Source organism: Oncorhynchus kisutch, linkage group LG15 (assembly GCF_002021735.2).
Source record: "Oncorhynchus kisutch isolate 150728-3 linkage group LG15, Okis_V2, whole genome shotgun sequence".
NCBI lineage: Eukaryota > Metazoa > Chordata > Actinopteri > Salmoniformes > Salmonidae > Oncorhynchus > Oncorhynchus kisutch.
In genome coordinates, this window is record NC_034188.2 from 56,637,083 (window position 1) to 56,655,014 (window position 17,932).

Here is a 17,932-nt window from a genome sequence, read left to right on the forward strand (position 1 = left end):
GCTCTTTTACTTTATGATTTATTATAAGCTATTTTTATTAAAGGCTATTTGTTCTGTTATGCCAATGATTACATAGAAAAACTACTATACCCACAATGCCCTGTGCGCTCCTATTTCCCAACTGAGGTTGCGCTTGCAAGGAGATGCTCCGCTCAATTACAAGATGATGCAGGATTGATGGAGGAAGCGGGTGAATGCGGGAAGGTAGCGGAGAGAATGCACAGAGGAGTTATGCGGATTATGTTGGTCTATTTGACTGGGATTTTTGGTCGTGTGACAGAACGATGATCGGACGGGTGACGGGACGGGCCTCTAGATTGTTGATATTGGGACTACAGCCCTTTTTGGACAATCTCTAATTCAGGCGTCTGTTTTCTCTGTTTTCTTTTATTATCGGCCTGTTTGCGCAGTTGTTGATTTTATTATACTGAATTGGATTGTTTTGTCGACAACTACAGACTATTGGCACATGGATATTATCAAAGATTTTGTAAATTATTGTTATTTTTCTTATAAGGTGTGGACAAGGTATATGGTCGCGGCAGCAACGCGCTCGATACGACAGCATCTGTACACGGACAGATCTTCAAATCAAGGGAACTCCGCTGTATTTTAATAAAGATGTCAACATTATTGCATTATGGCTGCAACTATCAATTGTTTTGCAGCATCAGCGTTTGATCTGGGTGCTATAAACAACAACTCTGCAGCATTTCTAATGATGCCAAACCGAAAGGAGACGGTCGAGCGCGCAAATTAAGTGTCCTAAAATATTAAAGCTTAAAATAACATTTCAAAATGGATGCACTTTGTCCTCGCTGGATGGTATTTTTATGTACGATTGTCGCTCTGTTTGTGGGTGTCAGCTTCGGCACCAACGAGGCTGAAGTTGAACCAAACACCTCTGGTCCACTGACTCTCCACTTCCCACTGCGGCAGGGCCCTCTCTCCGAAACCCAACCCCCGCACGTGGCCCCGCAACGCTCCTCGAGGGCTGCGCGAAGGCGCAGAGGGGTCAGGGGCATCAATTTCGTGGACATGATCGACAACCTCCGTGGGAAATCTGGACAGGGTTACTACGTGGAGATGGCAGTGGGTTCACCGCCACAGAAGGTGACTGACTGACTCTCACTCTCTCTCTGTCTCTCTCTCTCTCTCTTATTGAGACGCCCATTCCGTTGACCCTGTATGACGTTTTGCGCACATGTGCCCTATATCCTCTGCATTGTAGCACGTCAAACCTACCCTATCAAACGTTTGATTAGTGGAATCAGGTGATGAGTAGTAGGGAAAAAACATGTACACCTGTTTGGGTCCCCAGGACCAGAATTAAGAAACACTGGCCTTCGTAAACCTTGGTAACCTGGCCTTTAAAATGACAGAGGGTGAAGAAGGAGAAGACAATAATAAATGTGTGTGTCTGTGCCTGTGTTTGCATGTGAGAGAAGGAGAGAGAAAGAAGGAGAGAATGAAGCCTTTAATTCTGCAGAGAGTGAGAGGGGGGGGGGGGATAATTCCCAGTGTGATGCAGCTAAGCAGCTGCAGGGTACAGACTGGCACACCACAGGGATTACTGTGTGACAGAGCCAATGTTATGCCCTGCCTAGGACACTCTCATTATGCCACTAGGAGGATAAACCATCACTGGCTTCCATCAACTCACTAACATTTAGAGACATTGATACAAATACAACAATAGAGATGAATCCAGTGTTAATAACTATTTCTGCAACACACTAAAATACACTCAAAGGGATACCATTACCATACTGCTTTGTTACAGTAATACAAACCAAACAAAGTGCCACAAAGGCCTACTGTATAGACTACTAAACTCAGAAAAAAAAGAAACATCCCCTTTTCAGGACCCTGTCTTTCAAAGATAATTCGTAAAAATCCAAATAACTTCTTTATAAAGGGTTTAAACACTGTTTCCCATGCTTGTTCAATGAACCATAAACAATTCATGAACATGCCCCTGTGGAACGGTTGTCAAGACACTAACAGCTTATAGACGGTAGGCAATTAAGGTTACAGTTATGAAAACTTGGGATACTAAAGAGGCCTTTCTACTGACTCTGAAACACACCAAAAGAAAGATGCCCAGGGTCCCTGCTCATCTGCATGAGGACTGCAATTGTAGCCAGGGCAATAAATTGCAATGTCCGAACTGTGAGATACCTAAGACAGAGCTACGGGGTGGACAGCTGATCGTCCTCGAAGTGGCAGACCACGTGTAACAACACCTGCACAGGGATCGATACATCCGAACATCACACCTGCAGGACAGGTACAGGATGGCAACAACAACTGCAAAAACTAGTTACACCAGGAACGCACAATCCCTCCATCAGTGCTCAGACTGTCCGCAACAGGCTGAGAGAGCCTGGACTCAGGGCTTTTAGGCCTGTTGTAAGGTAGGTCCTCACAAACCCACCGTCGCTGGACCAGACAGGACTGTAAAAAGTGCTCTTCACTAACGTGAGTCGCGGTTTTGTCTCACCAGGGGTGATGGTTGTATTCGCGTTTATCGTTGAAGGAATGAGCGTTACACCGAGGCCTGTACTCTGGAACGGGATCGATTTGGAGGCGGAGGGTCCGTCATGGTCTGGAGCGGTGTGTTACAGCATCATCGGACTGAGCTTATTGTCATTGCAGGCAAACTCAAAGCTGTGCATTACAGGGAAGACATCCTCCTCCCTCATGTGGTACCCTTCCTGCAGGCTCATCCTGACATGACCCTCCAGCATAACAATGTCACCAGCCATACTGCTCGTTCTGCGCATGATTTCCTGCAAGACAGGAATGTCAGTGTCAGCCATGGCCAGCGAAGAGCCCAGATCTCAATCCCATTGAGCACGTCTAGGACCTGTTGGATCGGAGGGTGAGGGATAGTGCCATTCCCCCCAGAAATGTCTGGGAACTTGCAGGTGCCTTGGTGGAAGAGCGGAGTAACATATCACAATAAGAACGGGCAAATCTGGTGCAGTCCATGAGGAGAAGATGCACTGCAGTATTTAATGCAGCTGGTGACCACACCAGATACGGACTATTACTTTTGAATTTGACCCCCCCTTTGTTAAGGGACACATTATTCAATTTCTGTTAGTCACATGTCTGTGGAACTTGTTCAGTTTATGTCTCAGTTGTTGAATGTTCATACAAATATTTACACATGTTAAGTTTGCTGAAAAGAAATACAGTTGATGGTGAGAGGATGTTTATTTTTTTGCTGAGTTTAAAAGACTTAAATGTGTGACTGTTAAATCAACTTCAAGATGTAAACCAGGGGCTGTATGTATCAATCATCACAGAGTAGAAGTGCTGATCTAGGATCAGGTCCCCCCTGTAATCTTATTAATGATCTAAAAGGCTCAACTGATCCTAAATCAGCACTCCTCTGACATGCTTCATGCATACAGTCCCTAAAATAATAGATGAGGTTTGCAACAGGGATTCTAGGCTTCTGCCAGCTAGAGGAAGTTTAGAAGGGTCGTAGCAAGAGTGAAGTGTGTGTGTGTGTGTGTGTGTGTCAGGATGCAGCCGCGGGCCAGGCGTCTCGGGTGGTGTGTCTGAAGGGAAGCAGGATGCGGGCAGGACAAATCAATTGTGAGCCGTCAGCGTATTCCTCACCAAAATACACCCGCTACACTACAATCAGAGAGAGAAAGGGAAGAGAGCGGGCCAAGAGGCTGACTGAGGGAGAGTTTATGCAGGTTAAAGTTAAATCACTCTTTACAGTACTACCTCATAATGCTAAGGTGATTCTTTATTTATTTCAATATCATATAACATGCAAATGGATCCACACAGACTGTTATGCACAATCTCCCTAGTAACCCTCTTTAATTTACATTTGATTTGGGTTTCCCCCACAATTCATTGTAATGTATCTGTATTTGCATGGCTTAGTGTTTTTATGTGATATGTGTACATAGTAGAACATAATTTCAGCTGCTGTAAACCCAGGGAATGGATGGTAAAGGGACATACTCCTCTAAGCAATGTTTAGAAAACTGAAGCTCATTTGCTGTATTTCTACAAAATGTAAAAATTCTAAAATGCATTTGGAGCACAGCAAAAACAAGCTTACATGACTCCAGACATGATCAGTTTGTTGCTGTAGCTTCATTCACCTCAGTCAATAGGGGACTGAACATTCTAGAAACCAGTGGAGGCTGCTGAGGGGAGGACGGCTCATTTTAATGGCTGGAATGGAGCAAATGGAATGGCATCAAACACATGGAAACGTGTTGGATGTATTCGATGCCATTCCACCAATTCCGCTGAATCCATTACCACGAGCCCGTTCTCCCCAATTAAGGTGCCACCAGCCTCCTGTGCTACAAACATGTCATACAAGAATTAGCTGCTACTCACTAGCTCAGCACCGGGATTAAAACTCTAGTTTAGTTTCATGTCAAGTCAAACAGCAGCTACCTAGCCAAAGCAATCTACTACATCCATCTGTACCTCTGCACTGTTTTGAGAAAAAGTGGCGCTGTTCCCTGCAGCTGCGTGATGCTCTCTCCATAAAGCCAGACAGCCATCCATACAAACAGCCTTCCCTCCTGCTCCCAGGTGTCTGCATGGTCCTAAAGTCAGCCAGCCAGTTCCGGAAAAATGCATTTGCCTTCTAATCGGGATTTAAATGATTTTAGTAGCCTATTTTAAATTGTTTGTGTTGTAGGGTAGGGCGACTGCCATACCCAATTAACACTTCTGTGATAGAGGGTTAGAAGACGACATGGATATGTTGTGGAACAGCAGGGTGCATGTGATGAGTGTATCTCAAGTGACATGTTTCTGTTAGTGGGAGTGTGTGTGTGTGCATGTGGCATTTGTGTGGAGAGTGTGTGTGGGACCGGGTGAGGGACTAAGGCAGGCAGGGGGTTCTTCCATGCACACAGTCCTTCAGGATCTTGGCTCTGCCACTGAGAAGAAGAACTTTCCTGGGCCTTGTCCCAAATGGCACCCTATTCCCTACATAGTGCATTACTTGGGCTCTGGTCAAAAGTAGTGCACTATGTAGGGAATAGGGTGCCAGTTGAGGATGCATCCCTGGATATTTCTGGAGCAGATCTATTATTGATCAGGGTCCTGCTGGTCACCAGAGAGACAACATGGCTGCCAGTCTGATTGACTGACTGCACAAAATGTGATACTCACACTGAAAGGAGAGGGAAGATGGGAGAGAGAGAGAGAGAGAGAGAGAGAGAGAGAGGGCAACCCGAGAACAGCCTAGGGGTTGGATGCAGAGGGAAAGGAAAAGAGAAGGACATTTGGAGCAAAAGAAACCAATACATAGCAACTGCCAGTTGCAAATGAGCTTCAACTGCCAGTACCACAATGCCAGGAGGTGAGGGAGAGAGAAAGTGACTCCAAATGGCTGAAATGAAGAAGTGCTTTTAGCAGCAGCTGCAGGGAATCATTTTATGAATAGGCATGGTTGTCTCCAAGGTAACCGGGATAATGTCCTTATCATCAGTGTATTTCAATGTATTCTGTCCTTTAACACTGGAAGACTCGATAATGCACACACACACACACACCTACATACACCACAGATAGCTACCACATAATATAGGCCTATAGCATTGGAAAAATGCCCAGTGAATATGTAATGACAACTATGTTGTGTTTGTGTGTTTGGGAATCAGTTGAATATTCTGGTGGACACAGGCAGCAGTAACTTTGCAGTCGGGGCAGCTGCTCACCCCTTCCTCTGCAGATACTACCATCGCTCACTGTGAGTACCATGGGATCTTATTACAATACACTGAAAGTGCTCTTTCTTGAAAACTTTACTGCTGACATGCGCAATGCTTTGGGACCCTATCAACAGTGGCCGGATGGGCAAAATACTAAAACATTTTTTTTGAGTAAACTATCCCTTTAAATATAATAATAAATATGAATCCCATTGACGAGTGAATCTCAGTGGGATCTCTCCCTTTTAGATGACTCTGCACATACATCCCTTGGTGGGCTTATACAGTAAGCCCGTTTCTCCGCTGCTGTTCATAGGTCTAACTCCTACCGTGACCTTGGGCGCAGTGTCTATGTACCCTACACCCAGGGCCGCTGGGAGGGTGAGCTGGGCACTGACCTGGTGTCTGTGCCACACGGCCCCAACGCCTCGCTCCGTGCCAACATCGCTGCCATTACCCAGTCGGACCGCTTCTTCATCAACGGATCCAACTGGGAGGGCATTCTGGGCCTGGCCTACGCCGAGATCGCCCGGGTGAGAGGAGGGGAGAGAGAAGGAGGGAATGGGAAATGGTCTGGGTAGAAAACACATGGGTGAGAGGGGGGAAAAGGGAGATGGAAAGGGAGAATGATCAGCTAGAGGGTCACTGGTGAGGGTAGAGAGACAGCACTATTCAGTAATGTGAAGAATGCACAGTGATGGATTTGTGGAGATACAATATCAGTTTAGGCTTGTTGTCAACAAGATGGCTAAAATGACCACAGGATTGTTTTAGATGTTTTCCCCCTCACTTTAATGTAGTTATCCTTTTCCCATTTTTAAATCCTTTAACCCCCGCCCCCCCTCTCTGTTTAGCCTGATGAGATGCTGGAGCCTTTCTTTGACTCGCTGGTGCGGCAGACCCCCGTGCCTAACCTGTTCTCCCTGCAGATGTGTGGTACAGGGTTCACCCAGAACTACAGCCTGGGCAGTGCTACCGTGGGTGGCAGCATGGTGAGATGAGAGAGATAGAGAAAGAGAAATAGACATACAGTAGATAGGAAAAGACACAGACACATTTTCTGTTTTAGGGAAATGCACAGAAGCGGTGTATTGTGTTAGTGTAACCAAGAGAGTTATAAACTCAGCAAAAAAAATAAACGTCCCTTTTTCATGACCCTCTTTCAAAGATAATTCATAAAAATCCAAATAACTTCACAGATCTTCATTGTAAAGGGTTTAAACACTGTTTCCCATGCTTGTTCAATGAACCATAAATAATTAATGAACGTGCACCTGTGGAACGGTCGTTAAGACACTAACAGCTTACAGACGGTAGGCAACTATGGTCACAGTTATGAAAACTTAGGACACTAAAGAGGCCTTTCTACTGACTCTGAAAAACACCAAAATAAAGATGCCCAGGGTCCCTGCTCATCTGTATGAACGTGCCTTAGGCATGCTGCAAGGAGGCATGAGGACTGCAGATGTGGCCAGGGCAATAAATTGCAATGTCCATACTGTGAGACGCCTAAGACAGCGCTACAGGGAGACAGGACGGACAGCTGATCGTCCTCGCAGTGGCAGACCACGTGTAACATCACCTGCACAGGATTGGTACATCCAAACATCACACCTGTGGGACAGGTACAGGATGGCAACAACAACTGCCCGAGTTACACCAGGAACGCACAATCCCTCCATCAGTGCTCAGACTGTCTGCAATAGGCTGAGAGAGGCTGGACTGAGGGCTTGCAGGCCTGTTGTAAGGCAGGTCCTCACCAGACATCACCGGCAACAACGTCACCTATGGACACAAACCCACCGTTGCTGGACCAGACAGAACTGTAAAAAGTGCTCTTCACTGACGAGTCGCAGTTTTGTCTCACCAGGGGTGATGGTCAGATTCATGTTTGTCATTGAAGGAATGAGCGTTACACGAGGCCTGTACTCTGGAGCGGGATCGATTTGGAGATGGAGGGTCCGTCATGGTCTGGGGCGGTGTGTCACAGCATCATCGGACTGAGCTTGTTGTCATTGCAGGCAATCTCAAAGCTGTGCGTTACAAGGAAGACATCCTTCTTCCTCATGTGGTACCCTTCCTGCAGGCTCATCCTGACCTGACCCTCCAGCATAACAATGCCACCAGCCATACTGCTCGTTCTGTGTGTGATTTCCTGCAAGACATGAATGTCAGTGTTCAGCCATGGCCAGCGAAGAGCCTGGATCTCAATCCCATTGAGCACGTCTGGGACCTGTTGGATCGGAGGGTGAGGGATAGTGCCATTCCCCCCAGAAATGCCCGGGAACTTGCAAGTGCCTTGGTGGAAGAGTGGGGTAACATCTCACAGCAAGAACGGTCAAATCTGGTGCAGTCCATGAGGAGGAGAAGCACTGCAGTACTTAATGCAGCTGGTGGCCACACTAGATACTGACGGTTACTTTTGATTTTGACCCCCCCTTTGTTCAGGGACACATTATTCCATTTCTGTTAGTCACATGTCTGTGGAACTTGTTCAGTTTATGTCTCAGTTGTTGAATCTTGTTATGTTCATACAAATATTTACACGTTAAGTTTTCTGAAAATAAACGCAGTTGACAGTGAGAGGACGTTTCTTTTTTTTGCTGAGTTTATATAGAGATGGTATGTGCCAGGTAGGTACTGTATGTCGGTATTGTTTAGTTATAATCTGTATTGCAAAGGAAATATGAGATAGAAAGTGTGTTGAGAGTTTGGACCCATTCTATGATACTGTCTGATTTCCGTTTCCTCAGATCATTGGTGGAGTGGATTCTTCTCTCTATGTTGGGGACCTGTGGTACACCCCGATCCGCCGGGAGTGGTATTATGAGGTCATCATTGTGCGCATTGAGGTCAATGGTCAGGATCTCAACATGGACTGCAAGGAGGTACTGGAGCTAACTGATAACATTTTTTGCTGATAACATTTTGTTTTTCTGATGATCCTTCAATCAACATTTTCCTCTCTATTTCATTACATTTTTCTCTTTAATATAATAATATAATATATGCCATTAGGCAGATGCTTTTATCCAAAACGACGTATAGTCATGTGTGCGTACATTTGAAGTATGAGTGGTCCCTTCTCTTTTTCTCTTTAGTTTGCTCCTGTATTCTCTTTAGTTAACCCTGAATATCTATCTGTTTACATGTTATCACTAATACTGGTGCGGTAAGTGAAAGTGAATAAAGAATGACAATTTGTTTCCTCTCTTGGCTTGTGGTTCTATCAGTACAACTATGATAAGAGCATTGTGGACAGTGGTACCACTAACCTCCGGCTCCCTCGTAAAGTGTTCCAGGCAGCTGTGAAGGCCATCGAGGCTGCCTCGTCTGTGAGTTCCTCCTCATACTTTTTCTCCTCTCTCTCACACTCCCCCTCTCTGTTGTTTTGTTCTTTCTCATCTTTCTAGCTGCCAGTTTCAGCTAGTGTCATGTGATATCCCCTTTCTCAGGTCTAATGTCTGTAATACTTTCATGGCTATCAACTTTCTCTAGTTTCTAGTTTCTGCAGTTGCTAAATATTCTTTCTATCCCTCTCTCCCACACACACACATGCACAAACATACACAAACCCCATGTCTCTCTATCAGACAGAGCAGTTTCCCTCTGGGTTCTGGTTGGGAGAGCAGCTGGTGTGCTGGCAGGCTGGCACCACCCCATGGCACATCTTCCCTGTCATCTCGCTCTACCTAATGAGTGAGAACCGCAACCAGTCCTTCCGCATCTCCATTCTCCCACAGGTAACAGTGTCTGTCTGTGTACTTACCTTTAATTCATCAATTCAATGAGCTAGTGATGATCCTCTCTTAAACTCCTTTCACTGTTCATTCCATTTAGATGTGTTGAGAACGTCAGAGAGTATTTGATGTATGTTATTCCTATGAGAGACTGGACCTTGGAGATAGTGGTGATTAGTGGAATCCCTGTTTCAATGGAAATGAGATAGAAGTGGAGAGCAGCTTGTATTGGGACAGTAGAGGCAGTCAGCTCTGGCTTTGAACCTTCGACTAGCAACAGTTGACATTGATAATATGATGGTATAAAAATGTGAAAGAAGTGAGTAAATTCCTCACTCATGCGTGGACTGGTTAATTCATGCTTACACCAAACCCAGACTGCATAGACAAGCACAAAACAGTGCAGTGAGCTTATTAGCCTATTGCTGTATTTCTCCTGGTTTATACTTAACATACATTGTTGTTGTTCTCTACTGACTGTCCGCTGTTTCTTTGTGCCCCCTGCAGCAGTACCTGCGGCCCGTGGAGGACGTGGCCTCGGCCCAGGAGGACTGCTATAAGTTTGCTGTGTCCCAGTCCAGCACGGGCACCGTCATGGGCGCCGTCATCATGGAGGGCTTCTATGTGGTGTTCGACCGCCAGAGGAAACGCATCGGATTTGCTGTCAGTACCTGCCATGGTGAGGGGGGATGGAGGGAGTATGAGAAGGAGGGAGAGAGGGAGATGGTATATATGTATATATATATATACACACACACACTACCGTTCAAATGTTTGGGGTCACTTGTTTTTGTCCATTAAAATAACATCAAATTAAACAGAAATACAGTGTAGACATTGTTAATGTTGTAAATGACTATTGTAGGTGGAACTGACAGATTCTTTATGGAATATCCACATAGGCGTACAGAGGCCCATTATCAGCAACAATCAAGAAACGGAAGCTCTTGTACAACACTGTGTGCTACTCCCTTCACATAACAGCGCAAACTGGCTCTAACCAGAATAGAAAGAGGAGTGTGAGACCCCGGTTCACAACTGAGGAAGAGGACAAGTACATTAGAGTGTCTAGTTTGAGAAACAGACGCCTCACAAGTCCACAACCGGCAGCTTGATTAAATAGTACCCACAAAACACCAGTCTCAACATCAACAGTGAAGAGATGACTCCGAGATGTTGGCCTTCTAGGCAGAGTTGCAAAGAAAAAGCCATCTCTCAGACTGGCCAATAAAAATAAAATATTAAGATGTGCAAAAGAACACAGACACTGGACAGAGGAACTCTGCCTAGAAGTCCAGCATCCTGGAGTCGCCTCTTCACTGTTGATGTTGAGACTGGTGTTTTGTGGGTACTATTTAATGAAGCTGCCAGTTGTGGACTTGTGAGGCGTCTGTTTCTCAAACTAGACACTCTAATGTACTTGTCCGCAGAACACTGACATTCCTGTCTTGCAGGAAATCACACACAGAACGAGCAGTATGGCTGGTGGCATTGTTATGCTGGAGGGTCATGTCAGGATGAGCCTGCAGGAAGGGTACCACATGAGGGAGGAGGATGTCTTCCCTGTAACGCACAGCTTTGAGATTGCCTGCAATGACAACAAGCTCAGTCTGATGATGCTGTGACACACCGCCCCAGACCATGACGGACCCTCCACCTCCAAATCGATCCCGCTCCAGAGTACGGGCCTCGGTGTAACGCTCATTCCTTCGACGATAAGCGCGAATCCCACCATGCTCATTCCTTCAATGACAAACATGAATCTGACCATCACCCCTGGTGAGACAAAACCGCGACTCACGTCAGTGAAGAGCACTTTTTACAGTCCTGTCTGGTCCAGCAACGGTGGGTTTGTGCCCATAGGCGACGTTGTTGCCAGTGATGTCTGGTGAGGACCTGCCTTACAACAGGCCTACAAGCCCTCAGTCCAGCCTCCCTCAGCCTATTGCGGACAGTCTGAGCACTGATGGAGGGATTGTGCGTTCCTGGTGTAACTCGGGCAGTTGTTGTTGCCATCCTGTACCTGTCCCGCAGGTGTGATTTTTGGATCTGCTGATCCTGTGCTGGTGTTGTTACACGTGGTCTGCCACTGCGAGGACGATCAGCTGTCCGCCCTGTCTCCCTGTAGTGCTGTCTTATGCGTCTCACAGTACAGACATGGCAATTTATTGTCCTGGCCACATCTGCAGTCCTCATGCAGATGAGCAGGGACCCCGGGTATCTTTCTTTTGGTGTTTTTCAGAGTCAGTAGAAAGGCCTCTTTAGTGTCCTAAGTTTTTATTACTGTGACCTTAATTGCCTACCGTCTGTAAGCTGTGAGTGTCTTAACGCCCGTTCCACAGGTGCATGTTCATTAATTGTTTAGCATGGGAAACATGCTCAATGTTCAAACCCTTTACAATGAAGATATGTGAAGTTATTTGGATTTTTACAAATGATCTTTAAAGACAGGGTCCTGAAAAAGGGACGCTTCTTTTTTTGCTGAGTTTATATATAATAAATATATAGACACTGAAGAAAAATATAAATGCAACAATTTCAATGATTTTACTGAGTTACAGCTCCTAGATGCCAGGGATTTTAATGTAGGGAAACTTAAATCCATTTTACCTCATTTCTACCAGCATGTTACTTGTGCAACCAGAGGAAAAAAACTCTAGACCACCTTTACTCCACACACAGAGACGCATACAAATCTCTCCCTCGCTCTCCATGTGGCAAATCTGACCATAATTCTATCCTCCTGATTCCTGCTTACAAGCAAAAACTAAAGCAGGAAGTAGCACTGACTTGCTTAATATGGAAGTGGTCACATGACGCAGATGCTAAGCTATTGGACTGTTTTGCTAGCAGACTGGAATATGTTACGGGAAATATCCGATGGCATTGAGGAGTATACCACATCAGTCAACGGCTTCATCAATAAGTGCATCGATGACATCGCAACACAGTGAACATACGTACATATACCCCAATCAGAAGTCATGGATTAATGGCAACATCCGCACTGAGCTTAAGGGTAGAGCTGCCGCTTTCAAGGAGTTCGACTCTAACCCGGATGCTTATAAGACATAACGCTATGCCCTATGACAAACCATCAAATCAAAGTTTATTTGTCACTTGCGCCGAATACAACAGGTGTAGACCTTACAGTGAAATGCTTACTTACAGGCTTTAACCAATAGTGCAAAAAAGGTATTAGGTGAACAATAGGTGAGTAAAGAAATAAAACGAACAGTAAAAAGACAGACACCGGTTAGTCATACAGACATCGGGTAGTCAGGCTAATTGAGGTAGTTTGTACATGTAGATATGGTTAAAGTGACTATGCATAAATGATGAACAGAGAGTAGCAGCAGCGTAAAAAGAGGGGTTTGGGGGGGCACACAATGCAAATAGTCTGGGTAGCCATTTGATTACCTGTTAAGGAGTCTTATGGCTTGGGGGTAAAAACTGTTGAGAAGCCTTTTTGTCCTAGACTTGGCACTCCAGTACCGCTTGCCATGCGGTAGTAGAGAGAACAGTCTATGACTGGGGTGGCTGGGGTCTTTGACCATTTTTAGGGCCTTCCTCTGACACCGCCTGGTGTAGAGGTCCTGGATGGCAGGCAGCTTAGCCCCAATGATGTACTGGGCCGTACGCACTTCCCTCTGTAGTGCCTTGCGGTCAGAGGCCGAGAAATTGCCGTACCAGGCAGTGATGCAACCGGTCAGGATGCTCTTGATGTTGCAGCTGTAGAACCTTTTTAGGATCTCAGGACCCATGCCACATCTTTTTAGTTTCCTGAGGGGGAATAGGCTTTGTCGTGCACTCTTCACGACTGTCTTGGTGTGTTTGGACCATTCTAGTTTGTTGTTGATGTGGACACCAAGGAAATTGAAGCTCTCAACCTGCTCCACTACAGCCCCGTTATTTTCCTGTAGTCCACAATCATCTCCTTAGTCTTGGTTACGTTGAGGGATAGGTTGTTATTCTGGCACCACCCGGTTAGGTAGCTGACCTCCTCCCTATAGGCTGTCTCGTTGTTGTCGGTGATCAGGCCTACCTACCACTGTTGTGTCGTCTGCAAACTTAATGATGGTGTTGGAGTTGTGCCTGGCCATGCAGTCGTGGGTGAACAGGGAGTACAGGAGGGGACTGAGCACGCACCCCTGGGGAGCTCCTGTGTTGAGGATCAGCGTGGCAGATGTGTTGCTACATACCCTTACCACATGGGGGTGGCTTGTCAGGAAGTCCAGGATCCAGTTGCAGAGGAAGGTGTTTAGTCCCAGGATCCTAAGCTTAGTGAAGAGCTTAAGGGTACTAGGGTGTTGAAAGCTGAGCTGTCGTCAACAAATAGCATTCTCACATAGGTGTTCCAGATAGGAAAGGGCAGTGTGGAGTGCAAAAGTTTTTCTCCACAAAAGGGCTTTATTACAGACAGAGATACTACTCAGTTTGATCAGCTGTCCAGGTGGCTGGTCTTTGACGATCCCGCAGCTGAAGAAGCCGGAGGTGGAGGTCCTGGGCTGTCCTAGTTACACATGGTCTGTGGTTGTGAGCAGTGGTGTAAAGTACTTAAGTAAATATACTTTTAAGTACTACTTAAGTTGTTTTTTGGGGGTATCTGTACTTTACTTTACTATTTATATTTTTTACAACTTTTACCTTTACTCTACTATATTCCTAAAGACACCAAAAAGTACTCGTTACATTTGGAATGTTTAGCACGACAGGAATATGGTCTAATTCACGCACTTATCAAGAGAACATCCCTGGTTATCCCTTCTGCCTCTGATCTGGCAGACTCACTAAACATAAATGCTTTGTTTGTAAATAACGTCTGAGTGTTGAACTGTGCCCCTGGCTATCTGTAAATTTAAAAAAAGAATAATAAATTGTGTCATCAGGTTTGCTGAATATAAGACATTTTAAATTATTTATACTTTTACTTTTGAGACTTAAGTACATGTAAAACCAAATACTTTTAGGCTGCTACTCAAGTATTATTTTACTGGGTGACTTTCATTTTTACTTGAGTTATTTTCTTTTAAGGTATATTTACTTTTACTTATTAAGTATGAAAATTGGGTACTTTTCCACCGCTGGTTGTGAGGCCAGTTGAACGTACTGCCAAATTCTCTAAAATGACATTGGAGGCGGCTTATGGTAGAGAAATTAACATTAAATGATCTAGCAACATCTCTGGTGGACATTCCTGCAGTCAGCATGCCAATTACATGCTCCCTTAAAACTTGAGACATCTATGTCATTGTGTTTTGTGACAAAACTGCACATTTTAGAGTGGCCTTTTATTGTCCCCAGCACACGTGCACCTGTCAGGTGGATGGACTATCTTGGAAAGGAAAATTCTCACTAACAGGGGTGTAAACAAATTTGTGCACAAAATTGGAGAGAAATAAACTTTTTGTGCGTATGGAAAATTCCTGGGATCTTTTATTTCAGAGCATGAAACATGGGTCCAACACTTTACATGTTGCGTTTATATTTTTGTTCAGTGTATATACACTGAGTGAACAAAACATTATGAACACCTGCTCTTTCTATGACATAGACTGACCAGGTGAATCCAGATGAAAGCTATGATCCCTTATTGATGTCACTTTTTAAATCCTCTTCGATCAGTGTAGATGAAGTGGAGGAGACAGATTAAAGATGGATTTATGTGTGTGCGTGCCTGTATGTATGTTCCTGATCCATGTGTATTTCTATGCCACAGTGCACGATGAGTTCCGTACGGCCTCCGTCGAGGGGCCTTTCCACGGCGTGGATCTGGAGGACTGCGGCTACAACATCCCGCAGACGGACGAGTCCACCCTGATGACCATTGCCTACATCATGGCAGGCATCTGTGCCCTCTTCATGCTGCCACTGTGCCTCATGCTGTGCCAGTGGCGCTTCTCCCGCTGTCTCCGCCCATCTGGAGCTGGGGACTTCGCTGATAATATCTCACTCCTCAAATGATAGAAAGGCATGGAAATACAGTACACAGGAGAGGCAAGCCTACCAGGAATGGAGATGGAGGCTTTTCTAATGGTTATTGAGGACGCATCAGCCTCATTGAGTAATGCAGAAACAGATTAACATGTAGGATGGTGTTAGTTGTGGCTTGGGAGGGTAGCACAATGACCAAACAAGCCCATGGCCACTTACTTTGGATTCATCAAAGGTGGATATACCAGCAAGCTGGGTTAAATGGCTTCCTGGACTCAGTGGACAACTTTATTGATAGAAGGGCATGATATAAATATACAGTATTTATAGATGTGTGTGAGTGTTCGTGATTGTATGAGGTGTGTGCATATGTATGTATGTATGTATGTATGTATGTATGTATGTATGTATGAACAGCACCAGTCAAAAGTTTGGACACACCTACACATTCAAGGGTTTTTCTTATTTTGTACTATTTTCTACATTGTAGAATAATAGTGAAGACATCAAAACAATGAAATAACACATTGAATCATGTAGTAACCAAAAAAGTGTTAAACAAATCAAAATATATTTTATATTTTAAATTCTTCAAGGTAGCCAACCTTTGCCTTCATGAAAACTTTGCACACTCTTGGCATTCTCTTAACCAGTTTCACCTGGAACGATTTTCCAACAGTCTTGAAGGAGTTCCCACATTTGCGGAGCACTTGTTGGCTACTTTTCCTTTACTCTGCAGTCCAACTCATCCCAAACCATCTCAATTGGGATGAGGTCAGGTGATTGTGGAGGCCAGCTCATCTGATGCAGCACTCCATCGCTCTCCTTCTTGGTCAAATAGCCCTTACACAGACTGGAGGTGTGTTGGGTCATTGTCCTGTTGAAAAACGAATGATAGTCCAACTAAGCGCAAACCAGATGGGATGGCATATCACTGCAAAATGTTGTGGTAGCCATGCTGGTTAAGTGTGACTTGAATTCTAATTAAATCTCGAGACAGTGTCACCAGCAAAGCACCTCCATGTTTCACGGTGTGAACCACATATAAAGAGATCATCCGTTCACCTACTCTGTCTCACAAAGACACGCCTGCTGGAACCAAAAATCTCAAATTTGCACTCATCAGACCAAAGGACAGATTTCCACCGGTCTACTGTCCATTGCTCGTGTTTTTTGACCCAAGCAAGTCTCTTCTTCTTATTGATGTCCTTTAGTAGTGGTTTCTTTGCAGCAATTAGATCATGAAGGCCTGATTCACTCAGTCTCGTCTGAACAGTTGACAATGGGATGTGTCTGTTACTTGAACTCTGAAGCATTTATTTGGGCTGCAATTTCTGAGGCTGGTAACTCTAATGAACTTATCCTTTGCAGCAGAAGTAACTCTGGGTCTTCCTTTCCTGTGGCGGTCCTCATGAGAGCCAGTTTCATCATAGCGCTTGATGGTTTTTGCGACTGCACTTGAAGAAACTTTAAAAGTTCTTGACATTTTCCGGATTGACTGACCATCATGTCTTAAAGTAATGATGGACTGTCATTTCTCTTTGCTTATTTGAGCTGTTCTTGTCATTATATGGACTTGGTCTTTTACCAAATAGGGCTATCTTCTGTATACCACCCCTACATTGTTACAACACAACTGATTGGCTCAAACGCATTAAGGAAATAAATTCCACAAACTAATTCCAGGTGACTACCTGAGCATTCCAAGCGTGTGCAAAGCTGTCAAGGCAAAGGGTGGCTACTTTAAGAGTCAAATATACAATATATTTTGATTTAACACTTTTTTGTTACTACATGATTCCATGTGTTATTTCATAGTTTTGATGTCCTCACTATTGTACAACGTAGAAAATAGTAAAAATTCTGAAAAACCCTTAAATCAGGTGTGTCCAAACTTGGCGGGTACTGTGTGTTTATTGATCACATATACACGAGGTGATCTAGAATTTAAGGATGGATCTGATTGAATATATTTGATTTTACATCAACAGTACCAGCTAAGCAACGCTAATCATAAGTGCTAATTGGGTGAACTTTTCAAGAGTGTAAAATTAGCACTCAAATATCAGATGCAGTGAAATTTATGGTGAAGCCATGTTACTTGGTGTACATTAAAAAAGCTTAGGTTATGTATTTAATACAGTTAATATCAGATATGACACTTTTATAAGTTGGTACCTCACTGCTTGTGATGGAATGTACTAATTCACACAGAAAGAGATGTACAGACACACACAATCATTCTCCCACACATACAGAGGTCTTCAAAACCTCCAAACAGCTTGATCTCAGCCAACCCTTTAACAGCTCACATACTGAAAACTCACCGGCACAGCCCTGGACAGTAACACACGTTCATGTGCCCCAGTCAACTGCACTATCCCCATGGTGTGCTTGAATATAAATCATTGTGTGATGATTTTATGTAAATTAAACACAATTTCGCAATTACAGACAGATTCTTCTTTCATAGACCTGCTGTAAATAAATAGACGCACCTGACACAGCACTTGACTACCAATAAATAAAGTAACAAATATAATTTAA

The 17,932-nt window shown here is 44.5% G+C and overlaps 1 protein-coding gene across 1 annotated transcript; it reads left to right on the forward strand.

The window, feature by feature from the left end:
- Positions 1-100: 100 nt before the first annotated feature.
- On the forward strand, positions 101-17,932 carry LOC109905527 (beta-secretase 1). The gene is made up of 9 exons (XM_020502944.2): positions 101-1,113; positions 5,661-5,749; positions 6,028-6,244; positions 6,566-6,703; positions 8,465-8,599; positions 8,945-9,046; positions 9,305-9,454; positions 9,959-10,130; positions 15,171-17,932. Exons 1-9 carry the CDS (start codon positions 799-801, stop codon positions 15,413-15,415), a joined length of 1,563 nt encoding a protein of 520 aa, XP_020358533.1. The 5' UTR covers positions 101-798; the 3' UTR covers positions 15,416-17,932.

Excerpts from the sequence above, each read along its gene's own strand:
- LOC109905527 (XM_020502944.2), top strand. The coding sequence starts at position 799 with ATGGATGCACTTTGTCCTCGCTGGATGGTATTTTTATGTACGATTGTC. Across the intron at positions 1,114-5,660 it reads TGGGTTCACCGCCACAGAAG|TTGAATATTCTGGTGGACAC; the intron begins GTGACTGACTGA and ends TTTGGGAATCAG. Across the intron at positions 6,704-8,464 it reads CTACCGTGGGTGGCAGCATG|ATCATTGGTGGAGTGGATTC; the intron begins GTGAGATGAGAG and ends CCGTTTCCTCAG.